The 27570-nt window shown below is 41.8% G+C and overlaps 1 protein-coding gene across 1 annotated transcript in view; it reads left to right on the top strand.

Annotated features, from left to right (window-relative positions):
- cntnap5a (contactin associated protein family member 5a) overlaps window positions 1–27570 on the top strand; it is a gene marked incomplete at both ends in the record, with an annotated part of 138333 nt that overhangs the window by 17585 nt on the left and 93178 nt on the right. Inside the window, 3 exons of the mRNA XM_083903183.1 lie at window positions 8249–8359; window positions 10879–11072; window positions 26269–26416. Coding sequence (XP_083759309.1) covers window positions 8249–8359; window positions 10879–11072; window positions 26269–26416 — 453 coding nt within the window. The remainder of the gene's footprint in view (window positions 1–8248; window positions 8360–10878; window positions 11073–26268; window positions 26417–27570) is intronic.

The following is a 27570-nucleotide window of genomic DNA, read 5'->3' as shown; positions in this document are numbered from 1 at the left end:
GGTCTGGTCTATTATGGTCTATTATGGTCTATACTGGTCTATACCAGTCTATGCTGGTCTATTCTGGCCTGGTATGGTCTATTATGGTCTATTAGGGTCTATACTGGTCTATGCTGGTCCACCACCATCATTATACTAGTCTATGCTGGTCTATACTAGTCTATGATGGTCTATACTGGTATATTCTTGCCTATTCTGGGCAATGCTGGTCTATTCTTGTCTATACTGGTTCATGCTGGTCCACCACCATCATTATACTAGTCTATACCGGTCTATTCTGGTCTATACTGGTCTATGCTGGTCCACCACCATCATTATACTAGTCTATGCTGGTCTATACTGGTCTATGCAGGCCTATTCTGGTCTATTGTTGTTTATTCTGGCCTGCTCTGGTCTATTGTGGTTTATACTGGTCCATGCTGATCACCACCATCATGATGGTAGTCTATATTGGTATACAGCTATACTATGCTGGTCTATACTGGTATGTTCTCGCCTATTCTGGTCAATGCTGGTCTATTCTGGTCTATGCTGGTCTATACTGGTATATTCTTACCTTTTCTGGTCTATGCTGGTCTATACTGTTATATTCTTGCCTATTCTGGTCTATGCTGGTCTATACTGGTCTATGCTGGTCTATACTGGCCTATACTGGCCTATTGTGGTCGTATATGCTGGTCTATACTGGTTTATACTGGTCCATGCTGGTCCACCACCATCATTATGCTACTATATGCTGGTCCACAAGCACAAAATCAACATAGAACAACATGGACACTATGCTGGTCTATGCTGATCCATGCTAGTTTTCCCAGCAGAGTACAGATTCTGTCAAATTGGCACAGGTTTGCGCAAATACCTACAGCTGAGGATATTTCCCATGTATGTGAACCTCCTAATTCAGTCGACCAGCAATGTCCAGAGTCCCCGAACCAACTTAGTTTGGAGGTTTTAACAAGCAGCCTATATCCATACGGTGCGTAAATATGCTTTTATACCTATAGTGTGTCACTGTCGGACTCGTTCGGCCTGTTACAGCAGCAGCAGCAGCAGCAGGGACGTCGCGGCAGTAAATATTTCAGAGCAGACTGAGGGCACGGCACAGTGACACAGGCATCCTATCTATAAATGTGTCTTGTCTTTAATGGCCACATTCTATGCAGCGCACAGGTGTGAAATTACCTCTCACCATGAACCCACAATCCTTTGAGACAAAGTTTGTAAGAAGACACTTTTTTTTTGTTATCTGCATGAAGCACTGCATGACAATAACTCTCTCTCTCTCTCTCTGAAGAGGATCCCTGATAGATAGATAGATAGATAGATAGATAGATAGATAGATAGATAGATAGATAGATAGATAGATAGATAGATAGATAGATAGATAGATAGATAGATAGATAGATAGATGATTGGCATTGGTTGTTAGGTAGTTAAATTAGTAGGTGGTTTAGATGCCTGGTGTTTGGTGGTTGTTCGTTTGGTTGGTTGGTATTTATTGGCTATTATTATTAGTCGGTTGCTTGATTGGTTAATTGGTTGGGTGCTTGGTTGGTCATTTGGTTGGCTGGTAGGTAGGTAGGGAGGTTAGAAAATTAGTAGGTTGTTTAGTTGACTGGCTGGCTGATTGGTCGGGTGCTTGGTTGGTATTTTGTTTGGTTATTATTTATTGGTTATTATTATTAGTTGGTTGGTTGAATGGCTGACGGGTTAAGAAGGTACCTAGGTTAGTTGCTTGGTTGGTTGGTTGGTAGATAGGTAAATTAGTAGGTTGTTTAGTTGGGTGGTTTGTTTGTTTGGTTGGTTGGTTAGTATTAATTGGTTATTATTATCGGTTGGTTGGTTGAATGGCTGATTGGTTGGGCATTTGGTTGGTTGGTTCCTTGGTTGGCTGGTAGGTAGGTAGGTAGGTAGGTAGGTAGGTAGGTAGGTAGGTAGGTAGGTAGGTAGGTAGGTAGGTAGGTAGGTAGGTAGGTAGGTAGGTAGGTAGGTAGGTAGGTAGGTAGGTAGGTAGGTAAATCAGTTGGTTGTTTAGTTGGCTGGCTGATTGGTTGGGTGCTTGGATGGTTGTTGGGTCGGTTAGTATTTATTGGTTTTTATTATTAGTTGGTTGGTTGAATGGCTAATGGGTTCGGAAGGAAGGTAGGTAGGTTAGTTGCTTGATTGGTCATTCAGTTCAATTTAGTTGGGTGGTTCGTTTGGTTGGTTAGTTTTGAATGGTTATTATTATCAGTTGGTTTGTTGAATGGCTGATTGGAAGGTAAATAGGTTGGTTCATTGGTCGGCTTGTCGATTGGTTAATAAATTGGCTCGTTAGTTGGTTTGAAGGTTGGTTGCTCGATTGGCTGATTGGTATTGGTACTATTTAATTTAAAGAAATATCTGCTGTCTATTACGCCAGGTTTATTCAAGACATGCTTGACTATCACATACACATGTTGCGTGAGTTAAACTCATTGACAGCTCGCCAAATGCCAATTATCGCAGAATCTGGCAGACAGAAAATACAACAAAGCTGGCGTTGCCCTGAAACTTTTGCACAGTACCGAGTACATCACTCAATATGCATTTCACGACCTTTGTAATTACCACGGCAGTGCTCTCACTGTTACCCCACCCCCCCCCCCCCCCCCCCCGATCTGATGTTATCTCATTATTGCCATATCTTTACCAAGCAGTTGTGTAAAATGCTTCCAGTAATCCCATAAGCCGTCGGAAAATTAACACAAATCCTGTTTCACTACGTTCCTGAATGAGGGAGCTGAATAATTAATGCTCGGCAGATGAGATGTGTAGCCCGTCGATATGTGGCCCGGTGGAACATCCTGCCTGTAAATGGCTGTGGAGTAAGGTCCCTTTAGATTATTATGCAGTGTTCAGAGAAATGAAGTGTTACAGTATCCCACACAGTGTTCCTCAATCACTCGTATCGATGTGCGCTTCCTTGAATTCGGCCGGCGCTTGGTACTAATTGTCAGCCAATACCTCAGCTCCCACGCAGGCTATCGGCGAGCAGAGGTCACTGAGCCGCTAAGTCCGCGAGGTATCGCATGAGGCTTTATCGGTGCCACACAGGGGTCTGAGGCTGCTCTGTTACTGGATACTATCACTGTAACCTTTGATATTATCGATGCTGTGGTCTGTGTTGACTGAAGTGGGGTTTATCACTGTTCTATAGGTGCCATATGTGTCCCTCTTATGAAGGAATCAATCAACACGCCTTTATATAGCTAAATGTTGTTGAGTTAGTGAGATAATGATCTAAGTGACACATTTCTTTCCATTCCTAATATGCCATTCCCACTTTATCAAAATAGTCGAATCATAATTCATTAGCCGACGACGGCGTTAACGTTTACTGCTTAACTTGTTTTGCCGCGTACGGAGAGCAAAACAGCGCGGCTGATGTGGGAACCGTTTAGCTCGAACTGTGTGTCAAATAAGAACCAGAGCCACATGAAAACAGTCGCAGTAACTCGTAACTGCCAATCATAATTTACCCCATGTTGTTTTGTTTCAGACTTTTATTTAGTGCTAGATCGACACCTCCACTACCTCCACCATCACCATCACCCCCTTCTTTTTCCAGAGTATGAGTAATATTTTTCTCTATTTGCTGTTTCTACGTCTTGGCCTTTGTGCTTTTTCTTTGTTTTTTTCTGCACACAGTAAAAACAACTACATTAACAAAGTCGGAGGGAAAAAAAAACAAAAAACACGGACGACTCTTTGCGAAAGGTTTTACTCTTTCAGCTCTTGAGTAGATGTGCACAGACAGACATATTCCAGCTTTCAAAGATCCCATTTTCACATCTCATTCTCTTTGACTTCAGCGCTTTGAAATATTAAAAAGTAGAGCTTGAAAAAAAAAAAGAAGAAGAAGAAGTCATTTAAACCACTGGTAACCCTGTAAAGAAATATTTCAAAAAGCTGTTCAAAATTCCCTGAACATGACCTATATATAAACACCTATTTTTCTTTTATTCATGAGTTGTAAAAAAGCGGTGGAAGGAAAACATTTAAATCCTTTTCCTTGGATAAAAGCATCAATATCGTGAAAGGCTCTCCGTTACTAGTTGAGGTGATCCATTCATAATTGATCCGGTTTTTAGTTCAGGGTGATGTAGTTAAAGTTTAAAGTTTAAAGTACGAGTATTTCTTCTGCACAGTGGCTCACGGGGGATGTGTTTATTGCATATACTGTGATCATGTACTCTATGCAGTAGTGCTGAGAAAAAAACATCATGTGCAGTAGTTTAATGGATTAAAATGCATCAAATTCAGTTAATGTGTTGTAGCATTATACTGTATACTACAGATTATATTTTTGATATGATGTATTTAAAAATCTGTGCTCTTTCAATGGAAGATATGTGCGCAAGAGTAAAATAAAAACCTGCATGAATTCTGAGATTAAAATCAAGTCACAAATCTGAGATTAAAGTCAGGATAAAAATTCTCAGATTAAAGTCAAATAAGAATTCTGAGATAAAGTCAGAATATGTATTTTAAAGAATAAAGTCAGAATTCTGTGATTAAAGTCAGAAATTTAGATTAAAGTCAATTCTGAAATTAAAATCAGAATATATATTTTCAGATTAAAGTCAGAATTCTTAGATTAAAGTCAAATCAGAATTCCAAATTAAAGTCAGACATCTGAGATTAAAATCAAGTCAGAAATCTGAGATTGAAGTCAGGATAAATTCTCGGATTAAAGTCAGAATTCTGAGATTAAAGTCAAATAAGAATTCAGAGCTAAAGTCAGAATAGATATTTTCAGATTAAAGTCAGAATTCTGAGATTAAAGTCAAGTCAGAAACCTGAAATTAAAGTCAGAAATCTGAGATTAAAGTCAAATAAGAATTCAGAGATAAAATCAGAATAGATATTTTCAGATTAAAGGCAGAATTCTGAGATTAAAATCAAGTCAGAAATCCGAGATGAAAGTCAGAATAAAAATTCTGAGTTAAAGACAGTATTCTGAGATTGAAATCGGAATCACAATTCTGAGATTAAAGTCAGATTAAAATTCTCAGATTAAACTCGGCAGACACGTCTGTCCAGGACGCCATTTTGGCCAACTTCAGAATCTCCTAAAACAGGAAAACCAATCACAAACAGGGACTTTTTTTAATTCTCCTGGTTCTCTCGAGGTCGGTTTGACTTGATAACGACAGAGAAACATCATCTAACAGCTTTTGTACAAATCCATTTCAAACTACTTCAGTCTATAGAGCCATCGCTGGTAGAAAACCCCCCCCAACAAGCAGCATTGTTTACACGTTTTCCCATCTCCTGAATCGCGTCATCCGTATATCGTCGGTTTGATTGTGCGTGGCTCTATCCACGAGGTCACTTCACCCTTTACAGATGCAAAGTCCTTCTCAAATGAGATTGAGATGCAGCCTGTCTAAGGCCAGACTCGTACAACAGGCCCTTTGTTCTAATAATTGATTTCTTTTTGAAAGAGCACCTGTTCTGTGCACTCGTGTTTGGCAGCTAATGAGCAGAGGAGCGCATTGGAAAAAGAAGGGAGGGGGGTGGGGGGGGGGCTGCATGTACAGTATGTCTGAGTCGATTCCACTCTCAACGCTGAAAAGCTAACAATAACCAATAGAACGTTTCAAGGATCACTGCTGAAATGAAAACCTGCTTTCGCTTCTCCTCTCGGATTTGTCATGTGCTCGAAATCAAATGAAAATTTTTCGAAATGAAAAGGACCGTAAATAGTACAAGGGTATTGGCGAAGAAGAAAAAAAGAAACATGAAAGGATACGACTTGCAATATTAAATCCCATGAAAAGACCAGCAATAACAGGGATTCGGTACTAAAGGCGTAGATACACATGGATGACCATGGCATGTTCATTCTTATTGGATTGAGTGCGGTGTGCGCTAACAACATCTGTAAATATGCTCCGAATGTCAAAGAAATGTCAGAGGAGACGACTCGCTGTTGTCGACATCAACATTCGTTTGTTTGTTTTGAATCCACAAAGTATCTTCGCCAGATCCTCAATGTGATTCATGCACTGTTTTTGCTGTCAATTGGGGAGACGAGCAAAGAAACTACATTTCATTTCATCAAATACCAACCGGATAAACTACTGTGCCGTGAAGAACATGTGTGCTAATGCATTAGCCACAAGAAGCTAATTCAACTTTCGATTTAACTTTGATTTGTGTGATGTCTTGTTGTTGAGTTCATTTATTTTTTTCCGATTTAGTTGAAATGATTAATATGTGAACAGTTAAAGGAGTTAAGTGTCTGCCTCAAGCATTTTGCTCTTAAACGTATTTATGAATATATGCTATCAAGGACCTTTGCTGTTATGGCACCTTAGGATCTTTGATTCCTTTGATAGCTACGATGAATATAGGTAGATATAATAGTGCTAGAAAATATTTAGCGTTCACGTTTTCCCCCCGGGCTCGCGACGCGATTGCATCAACATCACGCTTATTTATTACCTGCCATTATCTCCAGTTCCCCTCCGTAAACATCAAAGGATAATCGGTAAATGCCTAGCAGCGTGCTAAACCACTTAAGATATTTATAATCCTTTTTTTTTTTTAGCTTTTTAGTAGCTCTCTCTGCTGTCCCCATTCATGTTGTCCCAGTTGTGTCCTGCTGCTGTCCCGGTTAGGCTCCCCAAAACAGGCTGAACGCAGTCAGCTGAAACTAAACGCTCTGCTAATGCTAATGCGTAAGCATAAACGCCCATTTAAGCCTTAATAGCGATCGGGTGTCAGTCACAGCGGACGGTTAGCAATGTCAAGATTATGACTGCAGATTAACTGCCAATTACTTTGATCGTGGGGGGGGGAGGGGGGGGGGGGTTTTGGAAGCAATCGTCAACACGACAACGCCGTCGGAGATACGGTCGCGTGGGACCGTTTTGGGGTTTCACGCCCCCTGAGACTCGCAGACATCCATCTATCCATCCATCCACGTCTTCCTGACTGACAGCCAGACATTACTAATCAAGTCTGTAAATAACAACAGAGTGTGTGAGATGCACGCTTTTTTTGCGCGAGGAGAAACTTCCTCTCTGGTTACAGACGGTCGCGGGTTCGCCTGTCAATTTGGAAACATGCGGTGCGCCGAGATGTTGTCAGTGGTTTTAACCGTCAAGGTCCCATTTGTTGTATGTGAAGGAATCGAGCGCAAATGTGAGGCGACGCAGCAGAGAAAGAAGGGACGGGTTAAAGATTGGAAGTCAGATGAGAGGGAACGATCAAACGGGCAATCTGGGAGACTTTTGACGGATTAAGAGTGCTGCGCTTTGCGTAATAACGCCGCTTCCTTCCAATGTCCAATGTTCTCGTTTTTTTTTCCCGCGACTCAGCCGTAATTTGCGTCTCGGACAAAAAAACGGCTCGATCCACTTTAGTCACACTCGAAATCAGGATTAGAAAAATCTCTTGGCAAGCAATCTGAGAGCAGTCAAATCAGGTCATTCGGGAAAGAAGAAGAAGAAGAAGGGGAGAGGGGGGGGGGAAAAAGGCAGTTCTGTGCTGTCAGTTCTGCTGTGCTCTTGTCGCGCCCAGATGGATGGCCAATTTCCACTCCAGATGTGCTCAGAATTCATCCAGACTCAAACTGGAGTGGCGTTCACAAACACAAAAAAAACCCACCTCTGACACTCATGCGAAACGAGCTGCAACGCTGATGGAGAGAGTGCAGGGATAATTGTAATCAGGCTTGTGCCAGTTTTCATTACCTTCCCAGATATCGAGGCCGTAATGCGGCTCTGCACTTGACTAAGGGGGGGTTGAAAAAGAAAGAGGATGTTGTTGAAGATGAGGCTGACAGCTTGAGATGACCGGAGTCTTAATCTGCTCTGGGCCCGTCCGTTGTTGGAACGTGATGTAATCTCACGGCGCGCGGGATTAAATAGAACACACACACATACTCTACAAAAGGAGTCGCGGCGTCGTTGCTGTGTGCTCTGCAGGGGTCACCGCACGGGTTAATAGACTGTTTGAGGCATCTGAGAAGTGGGTAAGTGCAGGCGGACCCGGTTATGTTCTCCCCCCCCCCCCCCCCCACCCATTTCTCGCTTCAGAACTCCTCGGCCAACAGGTAAACTGTGCACCTTGAATCAACATGTTTTCGCCGAAACGAATCCAGGCGATCGGCGTTTTTTTTGCATTTTTGAAACAATCGAGCGCCCAAAAAGCAATTCCAAATGTTCCCGAAGGGTAATGGCCTCTAACATTGTCCACTGTCTCTTCCCTTCCACAGACAACTGCAACGGTCCGCTCGCCTCGGCGTTGGCCCACTCGTCCTTCCAGAGCTCCTCTCAGTCCTCGGTCAGATATGCCGCTTACAACGCCAAGCTCAACAGAAGAGACGGTGAGTACGAGTACGAGTACTAGCTCTCGAATATTAAGCTTTTTTTTTTTCTAAACGGTGCAGTTATTCACCGCCCACCTGCTGTGCCGCAGCGCTTTCCACTCAGCAGTAACAACAGAGGTAGCAGACCATAAATACTCTGTTTGAGCATCGGTCATATGGGTTTCATTTTTAGCTCCTGGCAAGCACGGCTGACGAAGTACTCAAACATTTTACTAAAGGTACAAAGAAACAGACGTATATAGTATTTACTCAAGAAGTACATTGAGGTTTCTAATTGAATGAAATAACTTCTAAGAGCTGCACAAAGTGGATCACTAGATAATTGTTGATTATTTTATATAATGTACAGAGTAATGGTGAAAAAGTCCAGGGTTCAGACCCCTGGTTTATATTTGTTTAGTACTAGATACCAAGACTTGAGTAAAAGTACTCATCAGTAGAAGTTTTGATTTGATTTATTGGGAATAAATTAGCTGGGGCCATAGCCACATTCTATTCTTCCTGGAGTCCACACAACACCTGTGCATATATACTTGAGTTGAGGTGTTCTTTAAAGTATTCAACATTTTTGCACATACTTTATTTTAAAATGTACTACTCGTACCGAAGTACCGAAAGTAAAAGTATCACGTTGTGTAGTTATTAAAGACAGCAGTCAAAAGTTTCAATATCATGTTATGATAGTTAACGTTAGCTGGCTGCTAGGTGAACACGCAGTATGTCAGGAACCGCGGGCAGCTAGCTACTTAGCAAGTGCTTACTGATTGCTCAAGCTGGTGTGCCATTTGTGTATTGTACATTTTTTTCAAATACACCAGTAAAGTACAGATGCAGCATTTTAGTACATTTAACTACAGTAGTGAAGTAGTTATACTTCGTTATTATACTTTGGGTTCCCCTCAAAAAGTCCAAAGCCACGATTGTTAGCTTATTTGTGTGTGTGAACGGTTATTTGCCTCTACTAATAACTACGGTTATTTGACAATGTCCCGGGTCAACCAGGGACAGCTGGTTGACGTTAGCTAGCTGCTAGGTGAACAACGCAGCATGTCAGAAACTGTGGGTAGCTAGCTACTTAGCTGTAGCGCTTACTGACAGCTCGAGGTAGTGTGCCATTTGTGTTATTATATTTTACAAGTGGAAGTAGGAGAGCGAAAAAATACTGCAGTAAAGTACAGATACAGCATTTTAGTACTAAAGTAGTGAAGTAGTTTGATTGTTGGTTTCATTCGGCTTCCCCTTAAAAAGTACAAAGCCACGATTGTTAGCTTAATTGTGTGTGTGTGAACGGTTATTTGCCTCTACATCACAGCTTTGTAATAGCGTGGTGACAATGGCCCGGGTCAACCAGGGACAGCTAGTTAACGTTAGCTAGCTGCTAGGTGAACAACGCAGCATGTGAGGAACCACAGGTAGCTAGCTACTTAGCTAGGCCAAGCTGGTGTGCCATTTGTGTTATTATATTTTACAAGTGGACGTAGTAGAAGGAAAAAAAATACTCCAGTAAAGTACAGATACAGCATTTTAGTACATTTAAGTACAGTGGTGAAGTAGTTCTACTTCGTTACTATACAGCTCTGTCGGTTTCATTCCCCTCAAAATGTCCAAAGTCTGGATTGTTAGCTTAATTGTGTGTGTGTGAACGGTTATTTGCCGCTACATCTCAGCTTTGTAATAGCCTCGTAACAATGGCCTGGGCCAACCTGGGACAATGTCAGCTGGGATTGGCTCCAGGCCAAAGGATATAAGCAGTACACAGCAGATGGATGAATGGATGGAGTCCCCGGCTGTCATTGAGTGAGTCATAGAAAAAAGTCAGTGCTGAGGAAAAACTCGCAAGGGCATTCAGGGGTTGGCCCCTTTTGGACCCCTCCATAAAGCCAACCCGGGGGAGGGTCACATGGCAGAGGCAAATCAAAAGGCTACCGGGGGGGGAAATAGCGCTATAAAAAAAAGAGGCAGATGCCAATAAAAGTTGTTTCTCCAGACGTTTCCAAATGTCAAAGCGTTTGCGAGGGGGTAAGGAAACCGTCTGATTGCTTTGATTTGATTTTAAATTGACTGTGGCACAGTCAAGACGCGACGTCCTGTCATCGTCCCGTGCCCTTTTTTTAATCTCCCCGGTACAACTTCCAGAGTTGGCTGAATAAATAAATGAGAACAAATCCGAGGCTCCTGTGAGCTCTGGAGATATTACATATGCCATAAAAAACCCTAATCAAAGCCACAGTTGGTGAATTCTAACACGATAATCACCTCCAGGATGTAGGAAAAACCACCAGAATATCTCCGGCAGGTGTATTTCCAGAGGCCGTACGCGCATTTTCCAACACGGATCAGCTATTTTGAAGACCTGTGAACACTCTGGCAGCTGGAGTGTAACTTCACCTTGAAGCCTTTTTGTATATAAATGCGCCCCCACTCACACATCAGGGATTTATTTAAAAAAAAAAAAACATGAGCTTAAAAACCACCATTTATCGATGTTTAATGGATCTTCTCTGCTCTCGCTGCAGGAGCAGGAGGCTGGTCCCCCATGGTGACCGACCAGGAGCCGTGGATCCAGGTGGACCTCAGGGAGCAGTTTGAGGTGACTGCCGTGGCCACACAGGGGCGCTATGACAGCTGGGACTGGGTCAGCAGCTACCTGCTGCTCTACAGCGACACGGGCCGGGTGTGGAAGCAGTACAGGCACGAGGACGGCGTCGGGGTGAGTCCACGCGGTTTGATTTAGCACTTTATCAACATTGTTGGGTATAACTTGGTGGTTGGCGGATCCAGATTCCGGTGTTGGCGAAGATACGTCCTCTTGAAATTTCTAAAAAGAAAATGTTGTGCAGAGGTGTTCGAAAATGGAAGAAACTCTATGGGCCAATTCCAATTCCTATCTTAACCCTTAATCTTAACTGGCCCTCAAAACCAAGTGTTGAGGGTTATTTTGTCACTCAGAAATAGGACACCCCACAAATGCAGATACGTCTTCAGACTGTAGGGGGCAGAATAACCATCCAATCCAGTCTGTCAACTCCAAAAAAGAAGAAGAAGAACGCATTTACGCAAACGGTCACTTGTCCGCACCGGCCGGCTATTGACAAAAGAACGTAAAATAAATGTTACGCTACGATGACGTAAGTAATCCATGAAATGGGCTCAAACTAAGATAATACAGTGCTTTTCATAATTTTTATATCTCTACTAGCAAAGAAAATACTTACATTTGTAGCGTTCTCGTTTCGCTGCTTTCGGCGCCATCTTTGTTCTGTCCTCGGTCCCAAGGGTGGTCTCGGAAAAAAATCTCAATATTGAGGGCGATACAGCCTCGCTTTCCACTGCAACAATATCAAAACATCAACAACAACTCAGTTTGTGTTGTACTTGAGTTCCGCTAATGCTACTCTGCTCTGGCTAACGCTGTAGCGTAGCTGCAAATACAGTTTGCTCTGTTTAACACATCATAAACACTCGTTCGCCCAGGAATGATTAGCCTATTGTCACTGCAACACTGAAATGTCAAGATTTGTTTGGCGTGACACTTTTACATATTCTCCTTTTTTTGCTCTCAGCGGGCTAATGATTCATGTAGCCGTGTGTAGCTTTAGCGCGTCGGAAAGCTAATATTTACACCTCCAGTCAGTGATTTTTTTTGTTTTGTTTTGGTCACGTCGTGAAACACGGACACGATTAGATTGAGCCCCTGTTTGCTTGACATTTGACAGCCTGGGAATGATTAGCTCAGCTTAGCATCAATGCAACAACACTGAAATGTCAAGTTACGTTCTGCTGTTTCTCCTCTGCTCTCAGTAACTAATGATGCATATAGCTGCATATATGTATATATATATATATATGAATATTGATCCAGCCTTTTGTCACACATGTCACAGTGCCGGGATAATTAGCATGTAGCTTATAGCTTGTAGCGTATAGCTTACATTTCGCTGTTTTTCCTGTGTTCTCTGTGACTAACGGGGGTTGTAACTGAAGATTATTTTCACAATCCATTAATCTGTCAATGATTTGGTGCAGAAAGTTTTTTCAAACCTGAAATCCATGAATTTTGTCCACAAACCTTTTGAGATAACTCGTGTTTTAATGATTTCTTCTGTCACGAGGAGCAAAGAAACCTTGAAATATTCACATTTAAAAAGCAGAGAAATTAGAAATCTTGGATTAATACTTTAAATTTAAACACTCAATTAGTTTAGGCATTGATTAATAATCAATTAATCCACTCATTTGTTCAGCCTTAATGACTAATAATTAAAATATGTATAAATATGTACATTTCCCAAAGTATTAAAGGTGCCATATGTAAGAATGTGGCCAAAAACGGTTACTACATTCAAATTCAAAATACTTTTAGGTTTCGTTTTCTGACGTAACTGGCAACCCGTGGTTGCTCGGCAGCTGAGACTCTACTGACTGCAATGACTGGTAGACGGCGGTAGGTGGCGCCACATGCCAAGACATGATTTGCAGTCTGTAAAATATATTTTTTTAATGCAAATATTTTGTCTGTACTGTTGTTGTTGGTGAGTTCAGTTTGTTATATGAACATTATTCCTGAGTCTCTGTGACATATTAGGAGGATTTTATGTCCAGTTGCTTTAGATTTATTACATAACGCACCTTTAAGGCTGATAAACCAAGTCGGTGAATAATATAAGTGGGCTGTTTTTTTTTTTTATGGTCGCCTCCTCAACGCCGACAAGACGGATTTGTTGTTGTCACATTTTTTACTATGTGCTACGTGTGCGTGGCAGCGCAGTTCGCTTGTCAGATAACGTGTATCCGCTCTCCTCGGGCATTTTTCAAAATGTGGGGAATGAAATGGCATCAAAGGAATTTCTTTTCTTTGCTTTTTTTTTTTTTTTGTTGAAAAAAAAACATGTGGTGTCACAACACGTTACATCAGTCTGCACAAGGTCTCACAGTCTCATCTTGGCACATTATACACGCCATTATTCCTTTACCTTGTTTGCCCCCCCTTAATGTCAAAAGGCTGCTGAGAAGATGTTGAATTGTTTTAGCATGTTTTCTATTTGCCGGTTAAATTAGCTTTTGTGTGTGTGTGTGTGTGTGTGTGTGTCGTTGCCCACTGGCATTTTACTTCTGCAGAGTGAACTTTCCTTTCTTATTATAATTATTATTATTATTGTTATTTTTCCACTGTGTTGAAAGAGTGTGGTAATCATTGTGTCTATCGCCGCGTGTTGTCTTGAATTATTCATGCTCCGGCAAAATGCATTATCCAAAGTGGGCAAAAATGTAGGAATTAGAGATGAAATCAAAAATCATGTGGTTTTATATATATATATATATATATATATATCGGGGGGGAATGTTAGGTTTCGGTCCTGTAACGATATACTACAACAAACACTACTTAGTACATGAGTATCGCTAACTCGTGAACATAGTCCCACAACAAATGTACTCCAGTTAAAAGTCACACTTCCTAAAAACTATAAAGTCCTGTAAATGATAAGCATCTTCACTCTGAATTAAATTCATTAACAGTTGTTTGTTTTTAGATTTTTTTTGGGGGGGGGGGGGATGTGAATAACGATCACAATTTTTTCACAAAGCTATTATTTTTCTCAGACTCATTTTTGAGGGAGTTAACGCGCATAAAAAGTCTTTGAAATTAAGCACGGAGGTCGGGTTGGCGAAAAATGCGATAGTAGCATCGGACAAGAAACCATTCATAGCTCCAGGGCTCTACAGCGCCCCCCAGATGTTGGTCACGGTCAGACAAAAATCTGTCGGATCAAGACGAAATTTGGTTAGTGTGTTGGGCTTACTCCAATTTTTGATGTGACCAAAAATTGAAGGCCAAAAAAAAAAAAAAAAAGGACACTTTTTTTTTTTTAATCTCGAGTTTCAAAGTCGTGATCTCGAGTTTCCCAAAAGATTATGACATTTTTGGGGGGGAAAAAATAAAAAATAAAAAATTTCAAAAAAAATTTGAAAGTCGAGATCTCGAGTTTCCCAAAAGATTATGAAAAAAATTTTGGGAAAAAATAAAACATTTCAAAAAAAAATTGAAAGTCGAGATCTCGAGTTTCCCAAAAGATTATGAATTTTTTTGGGGGAAAAAAAATTAAAAATTTCAAAAAAAAATTGAAAGTCGAGATCTCGAGTTTCCCAAAAGATTATGAACATTTTTTTTTTTTTTAAATAAAACATTTCAAAAAAAATGTGAAAGTCGAGATCTCGAGTTTCCCAAAAAAATATGAAAAAAAAAATTTGACAAAAATATCTCGAGTTTCCAAAAAAAATTGAAAAAAAATGAAAAAAAAATTTTGGGGAAATTTTTTTTTTCATTATTTGTTGGAAACCAAACAATTATGAAATAATAATAATACATTTCTGGAAACTCAAGATTTCAATTTTTTTTTCAGTCATTTTGTTTTTTATTCTCATGTCACTTCGGGGGCTCCGTACAAATGTATTAAAAGAAAAGACAATTAATAGCTAAATGACATCATAACAGACGTGCCTAAAGACTCTGTTTATTTATGAATAGTGCAGTTTTATTTCTGTCTTCACTTGATGAAATATGCAGCGCGGTGAACTTGGCTCACATATTATTGTATCTGTGTGTTGAAGCGGCGGTGTTAAACAGCTCACAGCTTCTTCCACAGAGTGTCAGAGCTCATATCAACGCTCTGGAAAAAAAAAAAAAAGGAAATAAAGCTGCCGCGCGGGGAGAATACCAGGCTTTCTGTATCAATATTGCCAAAAAAACGGCCTGCAGCTATCGCCCTTTGTAACACGACTCATGAAAGAGACAATGGAAGAATGCTGAGTTTCTTTTTTTTTTTTTCTTTTTTTATATATTACATATTAAGATTCATGCAGCACTTAACCGGAGCGTAAAGTTCTGGTCAAAAAAAGAAGAAGTGGATTGAATGCACGCTCACACAGAAAATTAAAAACCCCAAACGCCTCTTCGCTCTCTTTTGGTTTCACAAAGAAATGTGCTATCTTTAATGAAACTCAACCAAGCCGAGCTAAGTGCAGTTTTCACTCAGACCTTTTTTTTTTTTTTTTTTTTTTTTTTCGCTGACGTGAACCCACATCTGTCTGGCATTTTAACAAGTGAAGCTCAAAGGTAACGGCTCACTGTCGGAGCGCCGGGGCTGTGGGGGACTAATGAGAGAGCAGCAGCTGCTGATATGACGGCGGGGCTCTCAGCCACGCCAAGCCAAATTAGCCTCCCCTTCGAAAAAAAACATAAATAAATAACCTTAAAAGGTGTGTATTATGTAATAAACCTAAAGCAACTGGCCCGTAAAATCCTCCTAATATGTCACAGAGACTCAGGAATAATGTTCATATAACAAACTGAACTCACCAACAACAACAGTACAGACAAAATATTCGCATTTTGCAGACTGCAAATCATGTTTAAGTTTTGAAATAATGTTTTGGTTATGTGGCGCCACCTACCGCCGTCTACCAATCACTGCAGTCAGTAGAGTCTCAGTTGCCGAGCAACCACGGGTTGCCAGTTACGTCAGAAAACGAAACCTAAAAGGTTATCGGTATTTTGAATTTGAATGCAGTGACCGTTTTTGGCCACATTCTTACATATGGCGCCTTTAACATGTGCCTTTTTACGGGTTGTTAGCGCTGCGAGAAGCAGCGACATCTACTGGCGAGACTGCAGATTGTGACAAAACGGAGGACGGCTCTTGACAGTTGGCGTGATACAGAACTACGGTGGCCTTCGCCGACCAGAAAGGATTTGTTTTCTTCTTTATTTTGCAATGATAATTAACATCCTCTATTTCAAATGTGCCTTTACGGGTTGTTGAAAGAAAACTCCTAAAATACTTCCAAAACAGTACGTTAACGTGTATTTCAAGCACATTCTGGTGTCATGTGTCATTCAATCAGCCTGTGATTATGGGCATATTTAATTTGCACATAGAAAATTATTTTAAAAAAATCGACATGACTCATCAATGTGTGTATTTTTTGGCGTGAACATTTGCAATAACTGGAAAAACGGAGCTGTTGCTCGCCATTGAATCGTCATGCAAATTTGCACAACCTCGTCGGGGGATGTGCTCACAAACATAACAGAGGCTGTTGCAGCAGCAGCAGCAGCAGCAGCTAACCTGGACGTTGTGTTCATGCGCTCTGAAATCGAGATTTATGATGTTTTGCAGGAGGCGAGCCGAGACCTAAAGATGCTGAACCCTAATTCTAAACTAAAGCGAACGTATAGGGGGTTCATTATTGGACATTGTAATATCGTGTCGACGCTGCATTTCCACCCCCTCTGTGCTCTGCGAAAGCAAAAGCTTGCAACGACTTCTGAATAATGTTACTCGGTGTAGGCAAAATCCCATCAGGCGTTTGGATTTTTTGGAGATGATTATGGGCAAGGAAATTGTGTGTTTTTCGACAGAACCATAAATGTGTCTGATCATGGAGCTGCTAAGCAAAAAAAATAAATAATACTATGTCCCTAAAAATTGGCGTCTCTGCTCGGGAATGCGAAAGTAATTCCTGTCAGAACCTCATCATGACGAGATTATTTAAAGGGGAACACGAAAACCCCGTTCTTCTGAAGCTAACGCTCTACCGAATGCCAAGATGTGGGCTGAGAGCTGAGATGTGGGAGCAGTGCAGCAAGTAGCTGGTTTTGTACGCGCATAATTTCAAAATGTTTAAGAAATAACGTTACTAGATACCCATATGCATTGGTTCACACTTGAAAAAAATTTAGAAAAGGTGTCTTAAGCTAATAATAATCTAATTAGCGAAAAAGCTCAGAGAGACATAATACGTCCCGCTGGGTCCTAAACGTGTCCTAAAATTGGTAACTCTGCCCGGGAATGCCAAGTAATACCTGTCAGAACCTCATCATGGCAAGATTATTTAGGGGAACACGGACACCCCGTTCTTCTGAAGCTAACTCTCTACCGAATGCCAAGATGTGGGCTGAGAGCTATCAGGGAGCAGTGGTCTGGGATTGAATTTGACAGTTGAATTAGCTGGATGTGTCTGCCCGGGAGTGCCAAATAATTCCTGTCAGAACCTCATCATGACGTAATTTTTTAAAGGGGAACACGAAAACCCTGTTCTTCTGAAGCTAAGGCGCTGCCGAATGCCAAGATGTGGGCTGAGATCGGGGAGCAGTGCAGCAAGTAGCTGGTTTTGTACGCGCATAATTTCAATATGTTTGAGAAATAACGTTACTAGATACCCATATGCATATGGCTTACACTTGAAAAAAAGGTAGAAAATGTGTCTTCTTATATAAGCTGATAGTAATCTAATTAGCGAAAAAAGCTCAGAGGTTCATAATATGTCCCGCTGGGTCCTCAATGTGTCCTAAAAATGGCGTCTTTGCCCGGGAATGCCAATTAATACCTATCAGAATATCATCATGATGAGATTATTTAAAGGGGAACACGAAAAAACCCTGTTCTTCTGAAGCTAGCGCTCTGCCGAATGCCAAGATGTGGGCTGAGAGCTGAGATGGGGGAGCAGTGCAGCAAGTAGCTGGTTTTGTACGTGCATAATTTCAATATGTTTAAGAAATAACGTTACTAGATACCCATATGCATATGGTTTACACTTAAAAAAGGGAGAAAAAGGTGTCTTCTTATACAAGCTGATAGTATTCTAATTAGCGAAAAAAGCTCAGAGGTTCATAATATGTCCCGCTGGGTCCTCAATGTGTCCTAAAAATGGCGTCTCTGCCCGGGAATGCCAATTAATACCTATCAGAACCTCATCATGATGAGATTATTTAAAGGGGAACACGAAAACCCTGTTCTTCTGAAGCTAACTCTCAGCCGAATGCCAAGATGTGGGCTGAGAGCGGAGATCGGGGAGCAGTGCAGCAAGTAGCTGGTTTTGTACGCGCATAATTTCAATACGTTTAAGATATAACGTTACTAGATGCCACTGGTTCATACTTGAAATAAGGTAGAAAAGGTGTCCGTCTTCTTATACGAGCTGATAATAATCTAATTAGCGAAAAAGCTCGACGAGACGAGCCGTGAAAACGACGCGTGTCATGTGAAAGCTCTCTCTGATGAGATGAAATGTGTATTTCTGTCAGTTATGTTCAAACACAATGAATGAATGAGTGGGGAAGAGGGGAAAAAAAAGAAAAAAATTGTGGCTTAGCACTCGATGGTACATTTTAAGTACAACTTGAAAAAGCGGCAGAGCCCACATTTGATCTAATTCCTTGTGTAATTTATTCACTCTGCTTCACGGTAAATTAGCGGAATGAGCTTTGCAAGAAGAAGAAGAAAAAAAAAATCCGTAGGTGGGGGAGTGGGACGTACTGAAGCAGCAAGAGGTACATTAACATCATTATTCTTGGAAAAATGGCCGTGTTTAGAAATCTCTTTGCTGCTGCGGAAAATGAACAAAAAAAAAAAAAAAAAATCCTCCTCCTTTTTTCTAAAAGGTTGGGAAATTCAAAACATTGATTTCCTCGCGTTGATAACCGCTCCGGTTGGAATCGGGGGGGATCCTCGGGAGGATTAAAACGTATTTGCATGATTGGTCGTGCGTGTTGATGGCGCTCGTAACGGTTACACAGTCGGGTCTCATAGGTAATTTCCACAATCGTTGTGCGCGTATACTATATATACAAAAAACTGTCGGCTCAGCTGAGGCCGTTTATAGCCGCGCTGGCTGCTTTTCCCGTAAAGATGGCGTCGTCATGGCGTTTTTAACAGTTTTACAGTTAAAATCAGTCAATATCAACATAATAAATCTCAAATAACTGATTTTTTCCTCATAAAAACAAGGAAACTTTTTTATCCGCTGTGTCTATAAATGTTTCATACAGTGCGTAAAAAAACAAAATAATGACATACTGTAAAAGTGTACTTTTTTTGATTTGTTGCTCTTATTAAAAATTATACTGCGATAATTAGTGTGACTGATGCGACGGCTGTCTGAGGGGTGATTTTTTTTTCTGCCTACTGCAACTAATTAGCAAAGTCGGTGATGATGGCGGACTATCACATTAGTGCTGGCGAAAACATGGCGATTATTACATATTTATACAAGTACCTTGACCTTAGCGCTATCCTCGTCTCATTCGCTAATCTTAGCCCGAGCCTCAGAAATGAGTCCTCGCGAGGGATGAGCGCTACAAACACACACACGAGTAGATACCGGTCAAATAACTCTGTAACTGCTTCCTTTAAAATATACACTACTGTTCAAAAGTTTGGGCTCACCGTTAAAAGTCACACTTTTATGCATCGAAAGAGTCGCAAAATGAATAGAAAATATGGTCACGACATTGACAAGATTAGCAATAATGATTTGCCCTTTTGGCAAAGAACCAGCAACAGTGTTGTCAGCTGTGCTAGCATCATTGCACAAGGGTTTTCAAGGGTTTTCTAATCATCCGATAGCCTTCTAGTGTCATTAGCAAACACAATGTACCATTAGAACACTGGAAATGGGCCTCTATACACCGATGTACATATTCCATTAAAAACCAGACGTTTGCAGCTAGAATAGTCGTTTACCACATTATCAATGTATAGAGTGTATTTATGATTCATTTTTCCTTCAAAAATAAATGACATTTTGAAGTGACCCCAAACTTTTGAAGGGTACTGTAAATGAAAATCTTGACATTCCGTCAGTCAATGAAATATTATTTGGGTAGCCCATGTTCACCACTCACAATTTGTCCAGAATCGAACAACATGATGGGGTTTTTTTTTGTCTTTCACGGTCACGTCACCACGTCAGATTATCAATCACAGTGGCACGGATTATTGCCGTGTCTCGGTCCAGGGACTGGAATCACGACGAAGTTTGACAATGAGCGATCCTCGACACTGCGTGAGTTCGTAGGTCGTTGGGAAGGCAAGGAATTGCCCATCCAGTTTTTTTACCTTGTCGTCGAAACATGGTTGGTGTAGCAGTTGGCAAGAAGACCCGGGGGTTCACGACCCGGGTCGGAACAAGGGCCTTTCTGCATGGAGTTTGCATGATGGGGTTTTCTGGCTTCCGAAAAAAGCTTGCAGATTTGGGGATTAGTCAAATTGGACTCTCCGTAGGTGTGAATGTGAGAGTGGATGGTCGGTTCTTTCTATATGAGGCCCCCGTGATGGATTGGCGAGCTGCCCGGGATGTGACATCTATGTCGGGCTGAGATTGGCGCACACCCGCAGCCCTCATGTGGAGGATAAAGTTGGTAGAAGATGAAGAAGCCTTTGTTTTGGTAGTCCCTTGAGGAGACGTCAACGAGGAAGAGGTGCCGTTGCCCAAGCTCAACAGAACGATCTTGCGTTTTGCGTCAGAACACCCTGTTACCCTATCGGTCAACGTCTAGGAGCTAGCTTCTTAACAAGACTTAGCATTTAAAAGTAACGTATACTTTTTATGATATGAACCTTGTCTTGAAACGCTCATGAAGAAAAAACACCTGCAAAACTTACTCTTTCAACTCTCTTGGGAGTTGTCGTGTTCTAGCAATTTGCCTCCTAGCCTCTTAGCAACTAGCATCTAGCTTCTTAGCAAGACTCAATGTTTGAGTCATCCTACTGATTTGGCTTAAACACAAAGGTGTAGTATTCATATAAGATTCTCGAAAGACTCTCTGTACTCACGTTCACCTCGAAAGAAAAAGCTAGCTTTCTTGCCTCTCCCCAACTAGCAGCTAGCTTCTTAACAAGACTTAGCATTTAAAAGTAACGTATACTTTTTATGATATGAACCTTGTCTTGAAACGCTCATGAAGAAAAAACACCTGCGAAAACGTACTTTTTCAACTCTCTTGTGTGTTGTTGTGTTCTAGCAATTTGCATCCTAGCCTCTTAGCGACTAGCAGCTAGCTTCTTAGCAAGACTCAGTAGCTCAACAGAACGTTCTTGCTTGCGTTTTGTGTCGGTCAACGACTAGGAGCACATCGTAGGAGATGTCAGACTTGGCATGAAGATTCTAGCACGTTGGACTTTTCGTCTCTACTCTGTTCTTCAAATATTTGACACTACTACATGTTTTTAATCGGGTCCAACGAGCTAGAAACGTGTCATTCTCTTGAAAATCAGCTTGAATCCAACATCCTGAGGAACTGTGGTGGTCTTCAGATACCAGCACCGGCACAGATTTAAACGCTCATTGACAACCCTCTCCGTTCTCCCTCCGTCTCTGCCGCTGTTTCCTTCCTCTTTGTCATTGCTTTGTGCATTGGGACGGAGCCGTTGTCCCTCGGTTGCATAACAAGCTTCTGTAGAAACACACGGCTCAAGATAACCCCAGCAAAGCTGCAAAAACACCAAATAATCTTTATTTTGAAGCGACCGCACGCTTACGCCAACGGACTCGTGGGGTAGTTTCAACACTGAACCTTCGCATTTCATTCAGATGATACCAATTGTAAATGGATGGGGGGGGGGGGAATGTAGATGAGCTCCTTTACAGCGGCGTTAGACCAGCGCTCGTGGCAAGGTCGTGTGCGCTTAAGTTTTTCCTATTTGTTCCCTGAGGCTGTTTAACTGGCCGGTGACCTCATGGAGCACACCGCATTGTCTTCGTTGCCGGCAGCCGTGTTTATCCTCTGGTGAATTGATTAAAATAAACTTATGTGCCTGGGCCGTATGCAACATAAAGGAAAAGTGACACAGGGGAACTCATCACTGGAGAGGAAGAGCAAAGAGCCTTAATGAACCGGGAGGGACACTGTTGTACAGTGTCAGGAGCATAAATAGAAATAATGAAGTCACTGTGGGGTTAGGATTGTGGATGCGGATAAGGACCAACCTCTGTGCTCCGGGGGCCCCCCCCTGGAAAATTCTTCTGCACCCTCAGGCTGATTATTCAGAGGCGTAAGTTTTTCCGAACCTCGCGAACGTCATCGCTCAGGAGCGAGTCCCCAGAGGTGTTCGTGTTGTGGTGTGAGCTTCGAATACCCATGACTCACGGTGACGCGCATCGGCCGCGTTAGTTAATGACTCGTTAGTTAAAGACGTTCATTTCTCGGTCATTAGATTTTTCCAGACGTTCGACTGGGAATTATCCTCCTAGTCTCTTAGCAACTAGCAGCTAGCTTCTTAGCAAGACTCAGTGTTTGAGTCACCCTACTGATTTGGCTTAAACACAAAGGTAGTATTCACATAAGACTCTCGAAAGAAAAAGCTAGCTTCCTTGCCTCTCGCCAACTAGCAGCTAGCTTCTTAACAAGACTTAGCATTTAAAAGTAACGTATACTTTTATGATATGAACTTTGTCTTTAAACGCTCATGAAGGAAAAACACCTGCAAAACGTACTTTTTCAACTCTCTCGGGAGTTGTCGTGTAATTGCAATTTGCCTCCTAGCCTCTTAGCGACTAGCAGCTAGCTTCTTAGCAAGACTCAGTGTTTGAGTCACCCTACTGATTTGGCTTAAACACAAAGGTAGTATTCATATAAGATTCTCGAAAGACTCTCTGTACTCACGTTCACCGCGAAAGAAAAAGCTAGCCTCCCTGCCTATCCCCAAATAGCAGCTAGCTTCTTAACAAGACTTAGCATTTAAAAGTAACGTATACTTTTATGACATGAACCTTGTCTTGAAACACTCATGAAGAAAAAACACCTGCAAAACGTACTCTTTCAACTCTCTTGGGAGTTGTCGTGTTCTAGCAATTTGCCTCCTAGCCTCTTAGCAACTAGCAGCTAGCTTCTTAGCAAGACTTAGCATTTAAAATTAACGTATACTTTTATGACATGAACCTTGTCTTGAAACGCTCATGAAGAAAAAACACCTGCAAAACGTACTTTTTCAACTCTCTTGGGAGTTGTCGTGTACTTGCAATTTGCCTCCTAGCCTCTTAGCGACTAGCAGCTAGCTTCTTAGCAAGACTCAGTGTTTGAGTCATCCGACTGATTTGAATTCTCCTGCACCCTCAGGCTGATTATTCAGAGGCTCAACACACGCTCTCGCAGAATGTGTCGTAAGTTTTTCCGACCTCACGAACGTCATCGCTCAGGAGCGAGTCCCCAGAGGTGTTGGTGTTGTGGTGTGAGCTTCGAATACCCATGACTCACGGTGACGCTCACCGGCCGCGTTAGTTAATGACTCGTTAGAAAGACATTTAATTCTCGGGTCATTCGATTTTTCCAGACGTTCGACTGGGAATTCAAGTGGAAAAGACGGATGTTTTTTTCAACGCCGGTGCATTTCAATTTTCTGTGCATTGCTTTTCAAATAGTCTAATATGATATGTTTGTATTTAATACACTATTCCTGATGTGGGGTTTTTTTTCCCCCCCCTTCCGAACTCTTAACTTTGATTGTTTCCAATCTATTTGGTGAATATTTAATACCGCGGCGTTCTCCGAGGCTTTAAATTACAGCTTTTTTTCGACGCGCGGCAATCGAGCGCCCGCAGTGTCTTACAGCGAATAAGCCTGAAAAACAACAAGGTCACGGAACGCAAACGCTGGCACAGCGGCGTGTTTTCATCAACCTGATTCCCAATTAAACACTAATGACTACAGTCCTTTCGATTTCTCCGGCTGATGATTATTTAAAGCACCTCGGAGTTGGGAATAATTGTGAATATTTATGGCCTCTCTTTTTGGAGGAGGCCAACACACGTTTCTCTCACTTCATTTGTTCCCTCGTCCGAATGCCTATAAGCCCCCCCCCCCCCCTCCAGTGCTGTTTGCTTATCCCCCCCCCGTGTATTGCAGTGCTGGTATAAATTAGCCGCGGCCTGTACCATGTTTTAGGACTCGGCTGCACTCGGTAAATGGCTCAAACTGGAAAAGCGGCGCGCATAAATCACAGTAACGGCTCCCGCGGTCGCACCGTTGCCTTGATTATCTACCGAGAAGCTGCAAACCTTGGTGTATTTAATGATGCTTCTGCCTCCGCCGTGTTCCACGAGCATCGGTGGGGGTCATTTGTGCTGCTTGGTCGTTGTGTTTTCCTCGTTGTTTGCGGGGAAGCTGAATTATTGGCCTTCTCTCGACTGTTTGCGAGCCACTCAGGGAAAAGCCCCGGAGCTCCGCCGTCAATGATGTATCTTTTTTTGTTCTTCATACTACAAGTCGCTATTGATCCGACGCGTCACCTGCCTGGAATCGGTTATGAAGAGGATGGTAATCAGTCATTCAGGGGAGCTCGCTTGTCTCGGTTTCTGTCTCCATCTGTCATTCGCTCTCTCTCTCCGCTCGTGTCCCCCGGTGTTGTTTGGTGCAGTTTTAAAGTACAGAAGGGTTGGAGGGGGGGAGAAGAAGAAGAAGAAGAAGAAGAGGGAGGAAGAGGAATGACATCTCACAACTGTACTCTGAGGTTTTTTTTGTTTTGTTTTTAGCTCTGCAGAGAGAAAAACACAATACAGAGCTCTTATTTTGCCCCCTGGCCCGGCTCGCTGGTCATTTCTCTTCCATCGCACGCGGACTTGATTGAACGAAAACGGGCGTAATCACTGAGTAAAGCAGTGGTTTCGCAAACTTTCTGTACCAAGTGTCGACTGAGAAAATGTTGAGCTCTCGAAGTAAGACCATTATCGCCGACGTTAAAAGACAAAGTCAGCTACAGAGGCCGATTTATTCCCAATAAGACCATTTGCTCCCCTCATCATCGTCCTCTTGCCTCTTCCTAACTAGCAGCTAGCTTCTTAACACGACTTAATATTTAAAATTAACATAAACTGTTGTGATACGAACCTTGTCTTCAAACTCTTATGAAGAAAAAAATACTTGTTTTTCTCTTCAGCAACTGTCTTGGGAGTTTGCTTGCACAGAAATATGTAATGTTCTAGCAATTATCCTCCTAGCCTCTTAGCAATTAGCAGCTAGCTTCTTAGCAAGACTCAGTGTTTGAGTCATCCTACTGATTTGCCTTAAACACAAAGGTAGTATTCATATAAGATTCTCGAAAGACTCTCGAAAGAAAAAGCTAGCTTTCTTGCCTCTCCCCAGCTAGCAGCTAGCTTCTTAACAAGACTTAGCATTTATAAGTAACGTATACTTTTTAGGATATGAACCTTGTCTTGAAACTCTCATGAAGAAAAAACACCTGCAGAACTTACTTTTTCAACTCTCTTGGGAGTTCTAGCAATTTGCCTCCTAGCCTCTTTGCAACTAGCAGCTAGCTTCTTAGCAAGACTTGGTGTTTAAGTCATCCTACTGATTTGGCTTAAACACAAAGTTACTATTCATATAAGATTCTTGAAAGACTCTCTGTACTCACGTTCACCTCGAAAGAAAAAGCTAGCTTCCTTGCCTCTCCCCAATTAGCAGCTAGCTTCTTAACAAGACTTAGCATTTAAAAGTAACGTATACTCTTATGATATGAACCTTGTCTTGAAACGCTCATGAAGAAAAACCCCAAAAAACATTACTTGTTCAACTTTTTTGGGAGTTCTAGCAATTCGCCTCCTAGCCTAGCCTCTTAGCAGCTAGCTTTCAAGTTCAAATGATTTGGTGTTTTTGGCGGGGGGGGTTTTTTGCCTGTAATTTGTGACATTCGTGAAACATTTAACACTTATTTTGTTTAAGTAACGCAACGACGGTTGTGTTAACCAGACATTTGAAAACATTATCATAATGAGGTCAACATTATTCGACGAATCAATCAACATTATTTAGAAAATAACTGTTCGTTGCAGCGCTAATGCTAACTCATACTGGATGTAAACTTTAAATTAAACTGTACGTCCAAGGATAGGATGATTGCTTTTTTTTTTTTTTTTGGATTAGCCATCTCAGCACTTTATTGTTGCTCAGGCTTCAGATTTGCATTCTGCTTAGATTCACTTTCCGCTCCCCCGTGAAAATATTGCTGTTTACTCCTGATCTGGGGCCATTTTGTTGTTCCTCGGCGGAGAGTGTGTGCGTTCGTGTTATGCTGCGATCACAAACACTGTGTGTGTGTGTGTGTGTGTGTGTGTCTGTCTCTCTGCAGAGGTTTGTCGGGAATGTGAATTCAGAGGCCGTTGTCCAGAACAAGCTGTCTCAACCCGTGAGAACGCGTTTCCTGCGCTTCGTCCCGCTCGACTGGAACCCCAGCGGCTGGATGGGCCTCCGGGTGGAGGTGTACGGCTGCTCCTACAGTGAGTAACACACACACACACACACACACACACACACACACTAAGAGAGCACTCGGTCCATACATCACACCTCCGTGGCTTCACAGATTTGCTCATTTACACTCTGCATCCATCCATTGCAGCCCCCTTTTTCGCGGCGAATCACAGGGATTTATTTCTTTTCTTTTTTTTTCTTCCTGCCTGTGACTCACAGTTCGGGGGCTTTCTCGAGCGTGCGGTGAAATCATTAATCAGAATGCAGACCGGATGAAAAACTCAACTTGCACAGCGATCTCACGTTCAACACTTCCAAAATTAACCTGTAAATTAGCGACGCCACCAGAGCAACTTTGCTCGAACACTTGCTAGCGCTAGTGTTTGCTCTGGGGGTTTGCGCTAGGGTTTGTATTATATTATTTATTGAGAAACTAATACCAATGAATTACTGGAATAGCTCATTTTATCCTATAGCGCACAAACAAACACACACATGTATTGAGTGGAGAGCCTGGATCTTTAGATGAGCGACACGTTTAATGTCGATCGATGAGCGGTTTCAATGCAAAAGTGTGCTATAATTATCTGCTCGCTCGTTTCTTCCTCCCCATTATTTAAGTTAACTCAACTTTATTTCCAGAGCACATTTAGTGCTTTACAGTTTTAAAAGCACAACAACATAAAAGGTCTAAAGTCGATAACAATAGAATTAAAAAAAACAGTGAAGAAAAATAGTGACAAATTGGTAGAAACTACATAGAAGTGACTGTTTTTTTATAATGAAGTGAAGGGCAAGGAGAAAAGGTGGGTCCAGTAACCTCTTCTTCACGGTTGCCCCCCGGGATCGGGGACGGTTTAGAGGTTTAAAACGAGCTGTCAATCACCGTAATTGACCAAGGTAAGCCAGAGCCAATGGCGCTGCGTAACTGAAGACGCTGCAGAGTCACAGAGTTGTTATTACGCACCGCACAGTAAGCATCCATTTACAGCGACTTATCATACTTTTTTTTTTTTTTTTTTTTTTTTAAACAAGTTATTTTTAGATCTGTAGTGACCTGTAAATACAATTAAATGGGTTTTTAATCATTTGGTACCTAAGAAATCTCAAAAGTGAGAACGCCCCAGACATCTCTTTACTAAAACCTCTGTAATTTCACTCTGCTCCATTTCAGCAGCAT

Source organism: Microchirus variegatus (genome assembly GCF_963457635.1).
Source record: "Microchirus variegatus genome assembly, chromosome: 16".
NCBI lineage: Eukaryota > Metazoa > Chordata > Actinopteri > Pleuronectiformes > Soleidae > Microchirus > Microchirus variegatus.
This window is presented reverse-complemented; position numbering and strand designations above follow the sequence as displayed.